This window comes from Paecilomyces variotii, assembly GCF_004022145.1.
Source record: "Paecilomyces variotii strain CBS 101075 chromosome Unknown C8Q69scaffold_8, whole genome shotgun sequence".
NCBI classification, from domain to species: Eukaryota; Fungi; Ascomycota; class Eurotiomycetes; order Eurotiales; family Thermoascaceae; genus Paecilomyces; species Paecilomyces variotii.
This window is the reverse complement of record NW_021167147.1, coordinates 538,736-551,793: the sequence shown is the minus strand read 5'-3', so window position 1 is coordinate 551,793 and position 13,058 is coordinate 538,736. Positions and strand designations below refer to the sequence as shown.

The 13,058-nt window shown below is 50.2% G+C and overlaps 3 protein-coding genes across 3 annotated transcripts; 2 read left to right on the top strand and 1 right to left on the bottom strand.

Annotated features, from left to right (window-relative positions):
* Positions 1-2,376: 2,376 nt before the first annotated feature.
* On the top strand, positions 2,377-3,457 carry C8Q69DRAFT_508371 (putative C2H2 finger domain protein; the record flags this gene model as incomplete). Its single annotated transcript, XM_028632965.1, has 2 exons — positions 2,377-2,644; positions 2,712-3,457. The coding sequence occupies 2 exons, from the start codon at positions 2,377-2,379 to the stop codon at positions 3,455-3,457; spliced, it is 1,014 nt and encodes a 337-aa protein (XP_028483667.1).
* Positions 3,458-7,347: 3,890 nt separating this feature from the next.
* Positions 7,348-9,798, bottom strand: C8Q69DRAFT_313291 (ankyrin repeat and BTB/POZ domain protein). The gene is made up of 3 exons (XM_028627280.1): positions 9,340-9,798; positions 9,183-9,268; positions 7,348-9,116 (listed from the first exon to the last, which is right to left on the bottom strand). Exons 1-3 carry the CDS (start codon positions 9,571-9,573, stop codon positions 7,505-7,507), a joined length of 1,932 nt encoding a protein of 643 aa, XP_028483666.1. The 5' UTR covers positions 9,574-9,798; the 3' UTR covers positions 7,348-7,504.
* Positions 9,799-10,219: 421 nt separating this feature from the next.
* Positions 10,220-12,481, top strand: C8Q69DRAFT_404470 (NIMA-related G2-specific serine/threonine protein kinase; the record flags this gene model as incomplete). The annotated part of the gene is made up of 3 exons (XM_028628037.1): positions 10,220-10,271; positions 10,330-10,382; positions 10,439-12,481. The coding sequence occupies 3 exons, from the start codon at positions 10,220-10,222 to the stop codon at positions 12,479-12,481; spliced, it is 2,148 nt and encodes a 715-aa protein (XP_028483665.1).
* Positions 12,482-13,058: the final 577 nt, after the last annotated feature.

Below are 13,058 nucleotides of genomic sequence, written 5' to 3'. Positions count from 1 at the left end.
TCTGGGGCCGTGGGGCCGCAGCTGGACACGGCTTGCTGGTGGTAATGATATCCCAGAAGCCAATGGGCCTGGCGACTCTTCGCTTCCACGAGGAACTTAACCTTCTTCGAGACGCCTTCCCGCGCCATCGCTCGCTTCCTTGCGGAAGATCATCCCGCCGCTGCTTGTCGAAAATCCCTTTAACGCTCTACGGATGCTCCGCCGAAGCCACACATTCAGATAGCCTGAAGATCCCCGTTGGTTGCTGGAATCGGAAACATTTCTGGCGGTCATAGCCGCCGACGGCGGCCGTGACCGACTTCCTTGCCGGCCATCACGTCCAGGAACGCATCTCGCTTGTCGAAACTCTTTTGTGGCCCGCACGGCAGTCTAAAAGTAAAAAGGAGACCTTGCTCCAGGAAATTGATGGCGATCCCCCGTCGTCTCCATCATTACCTATCTTGGGCGGGACCCGCGCGCTGCGGCGCCTCGTCTGACCCCCTACCACAGTGAGTTCATGCCTTGGGCGGGTTTCTTGGTTCATCGTGACTCTCAGACCGTTCCCTCTTCCAGGAAGAGCCGAACAGATCATGGAGATCTCTCGTGATCAGGGAGTATCTTTCATCCGCCTCTAAAAATTCTCGGCACCCGCAACAAGCCGTCTCCTGGGCGTTGGGTCTTGCCAATACCAGCTAGATAGGCAGGACGCTTAGACAAGGCCCAAGGGAGATGCTATTATTCCAAGCAGATGGAGACTTGACTCTCGGGCTCATACAGATAACTATGTGCATCATATGTATGTACAATAATATGACCGTCAAGGCAAGAAGAAAAGAAAAGAAAAGAGGAGAAAAAGAAACAGAAGCGGCATGTCATATCTAACTGCGCACCTCTTGCATCACTACTCCAGGCCAAAGGAGGGGGATGAGATCTCACAGCCGCCAAGCAAGGGCAAATAAGCTGCTGCACTGGTGATCAGTGAATCCGTAGGGTTTTAGGCCAATGATGGGCCCGAGTTTCAGGGGACATTTGGACAACGTCCGTCTGCAGTGTTATTATTACGGCGCGGAATGGACCGGGCAACCGGCAGACTGGTGAAAACTGCACACCCCGGGTTCGTATTCTGTCACCGGCATCCATGGATTGGTTGATAATATCACGATAAACTCCGGTTCCAGCCTCGGAGCCTCCACACTTTGAATCTCCCAGCACAGACCCCTCTCTTGAACGTGATCGTTCAAAGATTCCCTTCCTGGTAGCTTTGACTATCGGCAAAGACCGCTTCGCGCGCTGTGTCGCTGGTCATGCTCATGTTGTTCTTGTTCACACCTGTTCCCGAAACCTCGGGCGTGGGATCTTACTTGGGAATGATTCAAGGGACAACGCGTGTCACTTGGCCCAGGGTCTCTTGGATGGGGGTAAGGAAATTGCATCAAGCCTGAACCTGGCTTCCAAGCCCGACGTCTCTGGCATCTTCGGAAAGAAAAGCCTGGTCAGGCAGCCAACCAGGATCACCGATGGCGATCTGCGCGCTGCCGGACATCAGATCAGTTCATCGCTATGATCCTGCCGCAGTGATCAGCCGTTTACGGGGCAAGGATCGTTGTGACAGGTAGGCCCGTCTTCTCCACTGGCCGAGATCGACTTCTAGGACGAAAGGTCAAGAATGGGGAACCGCCGACCCATGGACCATAACGCTGAATCCCGTCCCAGAGGCTAGACTAAAGGGTATGCCATCGCCGGCGGTGGATCTGCACTAATGATACAGTCAATACGTGGCTCCGGAACTCTCATTTAAGCGGTAATACGAACGTCAAGGTGGCTGATTGGCAGTGACGATCTTGTCACAGCGAAACCACCACGGTAACTGCAGGACCTTGAGCCTCTTTTACCACGAGACAGCTAGTAAGGGGGGTGGAGGCCCACGTTCTAACCGCCTCAGGTCGACAGGGTGCGCCACGGCCTTTAACACTTCTTGAACTGCCTGGTTAACGATCCGCATCCTTCTGAATCGCCCCGGTTATCACTTTAAGCTTTCGTACCGGGGCCTTGGATGCATTATGACTGTCGAAGCGAATCGAAACGCTTTGGCTCTTCCCGCGCCGAGACTAATAATAATCTTACCTGGTCGACCTCATGTGCCCTGTGCATGTCGGCTTCTCCCGCTCACGGCCCCATATCAACGTGCCTCAAAGTAGTATTCTCGACTGTTGGTCCTGCCTCATAACTAAACGTGATCCCCCTTCTTCCATGCTCTGCCAAATCCGTGATATCATCTTATCTCAATCTCCTCCGATATACCTGTTCGGACACATTCAGTAGAGCCGAGCCCGTCCTCCTTCTCTCTACTCACGCATCAATCCAGCATCCTTTCCAGCGGCTTGCAGTTGAACCATCATGGATCTGGCAAATTTGGTTACGAGGGACGTGAACGACTCTGCTAGAGTCTCATCACACCGTCATTCGACCTCTCAGGTCAGAACATACGATCAATACCGGGAAGGATCAGTCTCCGATTCATACTTCCCCTCGTCGACCGCGAGCTATGTTTCTCGCTCTCCGCAGCCTCCTCTCTCCCCTCCAGTCGAGGACCAGAGAAAATGCTCTCTCCCGTCTATCTCCAGTCTCCTTGAGGGAGCTGACAGGTCCTCAATTCCTGCAGCAAGTATGATTTACACTTTTGGCTCCGGAAGATAGCCTTTTTTTTTATCTTGCTAACCCATATCCTATAGAACGCCAAAGACAAGACAATCCTTTCCAGAGGGAACGGGCATACTCCCACGCAGCTGATCACATTGCGGGGAATGCCTCGAAGGTGGCCATGCCTCCTACTCCACCATTGCGTCCGGACTCTGGATTCCACAGCACCGGTCACTCTCCATCTTCGTCGACGTGTTCGCAGTTCACACCCTCGAATGCCAGAGCCGGTAGCCCTGCCAGTGCTTCTGAGACATATCAGCAACGGCACCAGCCCTATGTCACGCTACCAAGTCCGACGGAGCGGGGATCGATCTCTCAGGAATCTCAGTCGCGGTATTCAGCTCAGCCGTACGCTTCTCCGGCTCCTAGCAACAGTTCGTATAGTTCGCCCGTGGAGGTACCACCAGCTGCGGCCTATTACCAGAGACCGCCTCCACCCAGCAACTACAATGGCCAGAACTATGTCACTCCTATGGTTTCTTCAACGCATCCTCAAATGATCTCGCCAGTGACACCAGCATGGCAGCACCATCACTACTTCCCACCATCAAGCTCCGATCCGTATCCCCAGAACCATGACCGATACATCTGCAGAACGTGCCACAAGGCGTTCTCACGACCATCCAGTCTGCGAATCCACTCTCACAGCCACACTGGAGAGAAGCCGTTCCGCTGCACTCACGTTGGTTGCGGCAAAGCATTCAGCGTGCGCAGCAATATGAAGCGTCACGAAAGAGGATGCCACAGTGGCCGTCCAATGCCTACAGCTATGGTATGAAGTCAACCGTCTGCTGGTTCACGGGCAAAAAAAGTCGACTTCGATATCATTTCACTTCGAACGAACGCTAGCACTGCACTAGCTGTACATAGGCTTTTTTTTATGGGGAATTCTCTCCATATTTCACATTTCCGGGAAGGAGGTCACAGGCGCAAAAGTCATGGTTTTGAGTTTTTTTTTTCTGAGAGAATCGGTTTCATAAAAAGGACAAATACCCCCGGTTTCGGAAATCATTTCCGCGGAAACTTGTCGGTTCAGGAGCAGTTTGTTATTATTATTACATTTTTTTCGGTCTCACGATATACCTTTTTGTTTCGAGGAATTCTTCCTTTCTTCCATGTTTTGTTATTATTCTATGTGTATGTCTTGTTTTCCTTTTTTTTTTTTGTTTGGAACAAGCTGCATCCCCGAAGTTGCCGGATCAGCATTTGAAAGCTACATGTATGAGTACGTACGGAGAGACGGCCACATTATTGAACAAGAACAACCAACAACAATAGAACGAATGCGCAAGCGTTCCTTCCCATACCAATCTTTCTCTTCCTCAATTTTACCCCCCTTTATTGTGCCTCGTAGACTAGGTATGTCGTAGGTTAGCCACCTCCGCCGTCATAGCGCCCATCATTTTCCCCCTCAACGTTATGCTTAGCATCCCACATAACTTGAAACCTCGCTATCGAAGACAAAAAAAGAAACCACGGAGCTCCCCATCTCGACCATTGCCGGTATCAATCAATCAATCACCGTATGAAATACCATTGTACCAAAGATCCATATCAAGCAATATCGCCGGAACAGTGCAAGACGCCACAATAACCAATATCCGTAGTATTATTGAAGCTGTTACAGTAGTAGTTAACTAATAGTTGTGAATAGTTAGAAAGGTATCTATCTACTCTAAACTTTTCGTGCTCGTGGATAGTAGTAATGATACGGGGAGTTAGGAAGTACACAAACCCGGAGTCCCGACGCTATAGTTACATACATGATACTACTAAAGCGGAGCAAACCCACCGATAAAAAACCCCCCACTGAAAACAGAATTCAACGGAGGCAGCTTCAAGTGTAACTGTTGTTAGTTAATAGTTACCCGCAAGGGCTCGTGCTGAGGCTCTTAATCGAAAGTTAACTTGGTGCGTTTTTTCTCTTGCCTTTTCCTTTTCTGTTCGGCTGTCGTATATGTCGTATAGGAGTACTACGAACTGCCAAGCAGATCATAGTGGACGTTTTTTCTAACAATACCTTGTGTAGTTAGTAGTTACGCCTTACGCCTATGTTTCGTTATGGATTATCCACGACATAGCGAGAAAACCACATGAGACGTCTAATGATCTTCGAGTATCAATCGGTAACATCTGACGGGGCCAGGGAAAGGCGCTGCATGGTGTTTTGCCCCTTTCGGCGCAACTGTCGGTTGGCCCGCGAAGTGGTGAGCTCAAGGAAGAGAGCAATGAAACTTAAGGTTTGCTCCTTGTCTCATAAAAGACAAGTCAGATATGCATCGACGGCAACTCCGACTGGCTGATGCCGAGAGGGCTTTAAAAGAAGAAGAGAGAGATTCACGGCGCTAAGACGAACGCAAGGACGTGCTCAGGCGCCACCGGCCACCCTATCTCGCTTAAGTCTGAAACTTTTGTTTCGTTGCTGACTTATACGGGGCTGCCGGACGATGATAATACACCAGTCAAAGTGAGAGCTGCTCCTATTTCTGGGGCTGGTCGGAGATCATGATCTCTCTTCCTTGATTTAGCTATTCTCGGCTATAACTGAAAGCGTCGCTTCTTCCGCCAATGAAAGAGATGGTCTGTTCGAAGCTAGTTGAAAGTTCCGTCATGGCGGTGATCATAGTTAGATAGTCCCGGTTCCATTCTGACCTCTCTGCGTGTCCATGGATAATAATAGTAGGCTATATTATGGTATGTATTATTATTATTTTGTCCCTCCTGGGCTTTGTACCGAGTTCGGTATCTAAGGCAGAATCAGGAGACCTTTTCCGGGGCATTCCTGGCACGCTAACAGGACGCGTGTTGGAACATTCCAGATCCCACATCTGGATCCTAGCTCAGGATCATCGGATTCTACCAGAGTATACTCAACCACGCGCAATTCCCGGTTGTAAAGCATGGTCAACCCGTCATAGACAGAGGGATATCGTGGCTCAGTGCACGGCCCAGGCGGGTGGAGATCCGGAAAAATCATCGCTAGGATATGTCTGCTATTGATAGCGCATTCAATAATGTGCCATAGGATATGCATGACACTCGGAGTATATCTTATTGCAATGTCTCACAGAAAAGACCGAAGGACTGAAACCGGTAGATTGAAAGGATGGTTATCCTTTCTTCGATGCAAGGTATAGTCGGACCCCAAAACCAGGAGCATGCCTTGGATATGCAGCGTAAATGGGACGCTGACAGGTTCATGTGCTGGAGGTTGGTTTTCAGTCGTTGCCCCTCCATCGTCCGTCCTCTCAGCGCCTTTGGACCCCATCTGGGGGCAAATTGGCGACTAGGCTGCTTCTCAGTTGGAAGCGAGCGTGTTGTAGTACCCAGAGCCACATGGCAAGTTCCATCCACACAGAAACCGGGGCTGGCGGATGCTTAGAAATGGGAACAGGAAGAAATGACTGGATCGATCTGCCCCCTCAAATTACCTAGTCGTACTGGGTCACTTGTTGGCCGGGGTAGACCGGGAGATCTCCCATGGTGGAAAAGATTTTTTTTTTGTAGCAAGCCCCGAGTTCCGAAATCAATAACATTCCCTGTTCGTCTCGGGCCCTGGTTTCCTTACTTAACCGAGTAATTATTTCACTGAGTACCATATCAACCATGGATCAAGCGCCTTCTGTAGGGAGTAGAGAGCTGTTAACCCACCGGAAAGCCGAAAGATTGCCCGGGACTATCGACTGTGGCGTGGAGAGTGCCCAAGATCGTTGCGGAGAGATGCACAAGTCAGGCTCATCCTCCGATCTTTCGTGTGGCTTGCGAACTCCGCTTTTCCAAGGACCGAATCGTTGGCTGCTAAGCGCCACGCCTCATAGCGAGAACATACCATATGTGACAACAGTAGTATTGAACTTCCGGAGCAGTCTCGCCCCAATGCTTTTCCTCGTAGTGGAGCCCAATATGATCTCTCTCGCTTGCTGTTACTCCTTCGGATGGATTGAGGGTTGCAACTTACGAGACTCTGGTAGATAATAATAATGTAGCTGCTGGAGCCCCACGTGGAGTATGGTCAGGATCATCTCGGGCCGGTTGAGGATGCATCTATAATTCTGTGTCTTGGGTTGCAGTCACCTAGAAGGAGACGGTTGCTATCGTAATAATACATTACCGAAGATTGGGCAAACATCCACGCCTGGTACATAGTGTGCATTAGATCCTGTTTGGGGTAGACACAGCTACAGACCCCTCGCTCCAAACATATCATATGGGTGTGCGTGGTGGACATCGCTTCGCTCTGGCTGCTTCCTACACAGCACGGGGTCAGGGTATGGATAGATCCCAAATGCATCTCTTAAGATGCTACACAATATTGCGGCCCATGCCCGCACCATGAGCGCTTCGATGCCAACGCCGTAAAAGAATGTTGTGGGTTTCGTGCATGTGGAGGCCATTTCGACTCTTACGCTCGTCTCGAGTGTAGTGCGCAATGTGACATAGATCGCTATTTGAGTCCCAGATAGTGAATACTGCACACGGTAATGAATGTCAACGACGAGAAAATATAGCATAGTGCCCAAGAGAAATATATATATAAACGTGTTTCAAATTTATATACAAATTTATATACCATTCTATCCAAGATGAACAATCCTTATATATAGGGGAGGTCATGGTTATCAAACGTCACCTCATATATCTATGGCGGTTATCGCTAGACGATGCTCTATGGAACGGTCTCACCGTCTAAGCACCGTCAAATTGTAGAATGGCCACCAGAAAAGATTGGGGCCATTCATGGACGGATTTCGAGCGCATAGCTGACATGTCCTATAGACGAAGAGACATAGTCCCTAGTCGCCGCTTGCTGTGAAGTCCAAGGGTCTTAAGCGTCCAGGCCCAGTCTCTCCAACAGCTTGTCCAGTTTATCCAGGAGAATCTGGTAGTTGATTGCATCACTATCGAACTCGTCTCCCGCAATCTGGCCATCTAGAGTTCTTATAACAGGGACATGTTCATGTGGATGCGTGTGTTTCTGCTGTTCTGCTTGAGCTGCTGGCGCAGCCTCAACGCCAAGTTGATCAACTCCGTTGGTGATATCCTTGATACCTTCACTCACAGCATTCGCGTTTTCGATTTCCTTCTCTGTCTCTTCTTCCATCATCTCTTCGAGCCCAGCATCATCGAATCTTAACCTGAACCGCTCGCTCAAGTAGAACCGAATATCGTCGAGCAGCTCGATGGAATCAGTCTCTTGTCTCTTTTGGATACGATTGGCAGATTCCTTTATCAGCTCAGCAAATTCAGGGGAGTCGACATGTGCTTCGAGCCTGTACGCCAGGTAACGGGCTCCAAACTCCTCCAGTCTCTGAACACGGGTGAGCCAAGCAGCGCGGATAATGTCATAAATATCGATCTCTTCTTCCCCAGCTTCACGCGTCTTGGCTGCTTCAGCCTGGGAAAGGTTGCCGCTTCCTAGCGAACTAATGACAACCGCAGCTTTGGCTTTCAACTTTTCGATGAAGAGAAGATCAGCGGCGAATAGAACTTCGACAGCCACATCAAGTCCAAAGTCCGCCTTTTCCGTGTATAGGAAAGTAAGCACAATCTCAAGGACCTCGGGTGAGCAGTCAATATCAATGATGTTCAAATGCTCAGTCACTTGAGCTTCTCGGAAAGGCGAGGAGAACATTGTGAGAAAGAACTCTGAGCGGAGAAGCATTGCTCGATGGGCCGGAAATAATACTGATCTCTGTTTCCGGACAGGCTCATTGGGAGCTGCTGATGAAGCCCCAGGATCGACAGGGATCGAACTCTGGCCGCTATCTTCCTGGCTGGCAGAAAGTCCATCCTCCTCTACATCGGGTGTCGTTTCATCGGCTCGTAGCAAGACATCGGCAAATATGGCATTGTCGCGATCCCACTTCACCTCATTGACCTTTCTTGTCTCAACTACCATCTTATTTGCAATGATATTCTCGCGGAACCATGTCGCAAGTTGATCCCGTCCTTTCGCAACTTCCGCGGATCTCCGTTGTCTGGCAAGTCTTCTGTTCCCACTGTCGACAATACTGTCAACAAGACCTTGGATTTCCAGGTGTTTTGCGACCTTGTCTATACCAGCGAACACTTCTGACTCAGTGAACCCCGTGCCGGGTCCGCTCCTCAGCTCGCGCGGCGGTTCTCCTAGGTAAAGATATTTGATAGCTGCAGCAAAGGCCTGTGGGGGTATCTTATTCGGTAGTTTCCACGTCGAAGTTGAGGGTGCAACAGCCAGCTTTCTCTTAAAGTACGGAGACCGCGCTGCAAGGATGAATTTATGTAAGAAAAGAGATTCGTCATCCGCCATGACAACAATATCGGACGTCTGGGGATGTTCTCGGGTCAGGAGTGAAGAAATATGGGCCGCGAAAGGCTGAAGAGGGTCGGTCGATTTGGAATAGTCATATTCCAACAAGAGATTTCGTATGCGGTCATTCAACGCGTTATATAAACATCTAATCCCAGAAAATACGATTAGTTGTGGGGAAGTAGACAAGCCTATCGAATTATGCGATGCTCACCTTTCACCCTGGAATGTATCGCGCTCGCATAATGCTCCAGAGTCAAGCAGAAGCTGCGCGACTTCATAGTGGCCACAAAGACTCGCCTTTGATCCCGTTAGTTTCCACGTTTTCCAATGGTACATACACGGGGAGGACCCGGGCATGAACGACTTACCAAAATCAGAGGCGTATAGTCGAACTGGTCCCTGGCATTGATGTTCACGCCCTCTGAGATCTTTTCCTGGCATACCTTCAAGTCCCCTGTCCGACAGGCATCGCATAAGACGCGGAAGGACTCGCTCAGATCTAGCGGGTTATCGTCCTTAAGTGTCCCCTCTTTGATGAGCTTCTTCTCATTGTGCAAACTGACCTCGAGTTGGTCTTTACGAAGAAGGCCTCTGTCGGACATCTCGAAGGTACACCTATGTATCCCCGTAACTCCGTCTCTTGGAAAGAAAAAAAGGTCAAGGAATGATTGGGATGCGGGGAGTTCTGAGCTCTCGGCCAGTCGTGCCGCTTATCGATAAGGATCACGTGCGCAGTTCGCCTCCATCCCAAATGGTGGCGAAAGGGTTGCACATACCAGTAGGAACAGCAGAAAGCATAGTTAGTTACAGGGATTCGCTTAACAACACAGACAGCTACAGAGAACAACTGCAAAAGATAACCACACCTTGCAACTGATCCCCGTAGCATCAACTACTCGGGCATTAGGAGAACCGCCCTAACTCCTGTAAGCCATCGCCGGCCGGTGATCAGTGGTCTTTTACCGCCTGCCTTTTACAGTAAGGAATGATCGGTGCCGTTGCTCAGCAACAGAGCTTCAACTAAACATTCGGTTCTCTTCGTACGCTGTCGCATACTCTTTCCCTGGTTACAGTTTCAAATATCCATGAGAACGTGCACTTCCAATTGTTTAACTAACATAGCAGGGTCATTGGCGCAATTCAGTCGTTCATGAGCTAGTACTCACTTCAACACGACACTTCTCTCCCGGCTACATCCTGTTCTGCGCGGTAATAGTCGCTGAGAGGTCGATCTGATTTCATATCATAATGGCGATTGCATTGGCAGAGGCTGATAAGTATGAGGTGTTGGAACGAATCGGTATGGCCCTTCGGTCCAGTCAAGGGTATCTCTTCACCTGGAGCTGACTCCTCTGCAGGAAGTGGCTCCTTTGGAATCATTCGCAAAGTCAAGCGAAAGTCCGATGGATTCGTAAGGATCCCGCCGCTAGTTCTCAGGAGATGCAATACATACTAATCTGGGAGCAGATACTATGTCGCAAGGAGATCAATTACATCAAGATGTCCCAGAAGGAGCGGGAACAGCTCACTGCTGAGTTTAACATCCTGAGCTCGCTTCGCCATCCGAACATCGTTGCATACTACCATCGCGAACACCTCAAAGCCACCCAAGACCTGTACCTGTACATGGAGTACTGCGGTGGAGGAGACCTTGGACAAGTCATCAAAAATCTGAAAGCCACAAACAAGTACGCGGAAGAGGAATTTGTCTGGCGGATTCTCTCTCAGCTGGTTACTGCGTTGTACCGTTGTCACTATGGAGTAGATCCCCCGGAGGTAGGTTCGAACGTGCTGGGGCCGGGTCCCGCAAAACCACCGGGTCTGAAGGGAAAACAAGCTCAATACATGATCCTCCACCGTGATCTCAAGCCTGAGAATATCTTCCTGGGCTCCGACAACTCTGTAAAGCTGGGGGACTTTGGTCTGTCGAAGCTGATGCAGTCTCATGATTTCGCCTCGACCTACGTCGGAACTCCTTTCTACATGTCGCCAGAAATCTGCGCTGCGGAAAAGTATACCCTCCATTCGGACATCTGGGCCGTCGGTTGCATTATGTACGAGCTGTGTCAGAAGCAGCCTCCATTCAACGCAAAGACACACATCCAGCTGGTCCAGAAGATCCGGGAGGGAAAGTTTGCTCCTCTGCCTGACTTCTATTCTCCGGAATTGAAGAATGTCATTGCGAGCTGTCTGCGTGTGAACCCAGACCACCGTCCTGACACCGCTGCACTGCTTAATCTTCCAATAATACGTCTAATGCGAAAAGAGAAGGAAGTTGTCAGTCTTGGAAGCACTCTGAAGAAGCGGGAGGAGGTTGCAGTCCAGAAAATTAAAGAGATAGAGCAAAAGTATGCGAAATTCGAGAAAGAGAAGGCCCAGTTTAAAAGTGAGATAGAGAGCACTGTCCGCCGAGAATGGGAAGTGAAGGCGAGACTGGAGATCGACCGTCAAGTCCAGATTGAGCTCGAGAAACTTCGAAAGAGATTCGAGTTCGAGGTCCAGGAAAAAGTTACTGCTGAGTTGGAAAAGCAGATGAAAGCGGGAAATTCTCGCGAGGAAGCTGCACTTCGCAGAAGTCGACGAGCATCATCGCGCTCCTCTGCCAGCGTATCAGAGGATACCGACTTGCCCTCCAGCACAGAGATCAGCCAGCTGTCGCTAGAGTCACCCACTAACGGGAACAAGGCTGTCAAGAAAGAGACACGGACTCCTTTCTGTCGCTCGAAGACCACTGTTGAGTCTCCTGTAGATGTCCAGATGGCCGAGCCCTCTCCGATCTCCATTGCCTCCTTGTCTCTATCACCGCGCCGCACCGCTGCAGCGGCCGGAACTGCCAGAAACATTTTTGCAGAAGCTGAGCGACAGAAGGCCAAGTGGGAGCCCACACTGGCATACTCTGATGATGAAGACGATATTCCTGACTTGCCTTCTCCTACTCGGCCCAAGGTCAAGACAGACCCATTCAAGGCCCCTTCCCGGCCACTACTCCGACAGAACACTGCTGCCATGATGCAGAAGTTGAACACACAGCCTGCTCTCTTCCCTACGACAAGCACCAGACTTGGCCACAATGCCTCCGCTGCTGGCCCTTCGCAACATGGACATGAGGCTGGGGAAAGAAAGGCGAGGTCTCCTCATCGACGACTGTCGAAGATCCCATCGTCAACCAACTTGGCCGCGGATGCCCACTCCCCTACTCGCAGGGGCACTACGAAGGGACTGACCTCGAAGACGAACGGAGCCGGTGGTGAAGAGATGTTCAAGGCTGTCATGCAGCGGAACATGGGCGGCAGAACATTGGTGGAACTGGCACAGGCAAGAGCTGGTGGTCGCCCCATGGAAGAAGTCAAGCGCTGTTCCAGTGACTCCCACGTTATTCGAGGCTCTTCGGCCCCTGCGACTGTTAAGATCGTTGAACAAGATCCTCCTGCCACTTGGGATCCAGAGAGGGACGAGATGCCGAGCCCATTTTTGGCCCGAGGCAACAAGGTCATTCGCAACCTGCGGTAAATGAGTCCAGAGGTACTTGGTCGACCCTACTATGTGGCTCGTCTGACGCCCCCATAATCATTTTCATGATGTTTACCTTACTTCCCTTCGTCTTGGAAATCTGGTGTTATGGCTTGGAATAATTTGATTCTTCCCAGAGTCCAAATGTGGCATTGCAAGGCGTGACAGGATCGGGCTTTCCACTTTGGGTTCTATTGGATATTCTTGCTTCCCTTACACTTATCTACCCGACCCCAGTCACTCCTTTTTTACAACCATTTCCTTTGTTCATCTTCGATTCTCAGGTCCAGGAAGGACAGTCAGCATGCATGGAAAGGAGCACAGCATACTTGCATTGCCTGTATACACCCGCATTTATTCGACCGGCGCGGCGCGATTAACGTTTTCTTTTTCTTTCCGCCGAGGTCTCCGCCATCTCATCATTGCCAGATTCCAAGCGCTCGTTTTACTTTGCTTCTGTTTTCCCTTGGTTGGATACTTGCTCTTATCGGCGTTATTTTCTGGGGTTTTTCTTTTTTTTTCTTTTTGGTGGGGTGGAGTTTGTGTTCGAAGGTCGATGACATCTCTTTGGAGTACT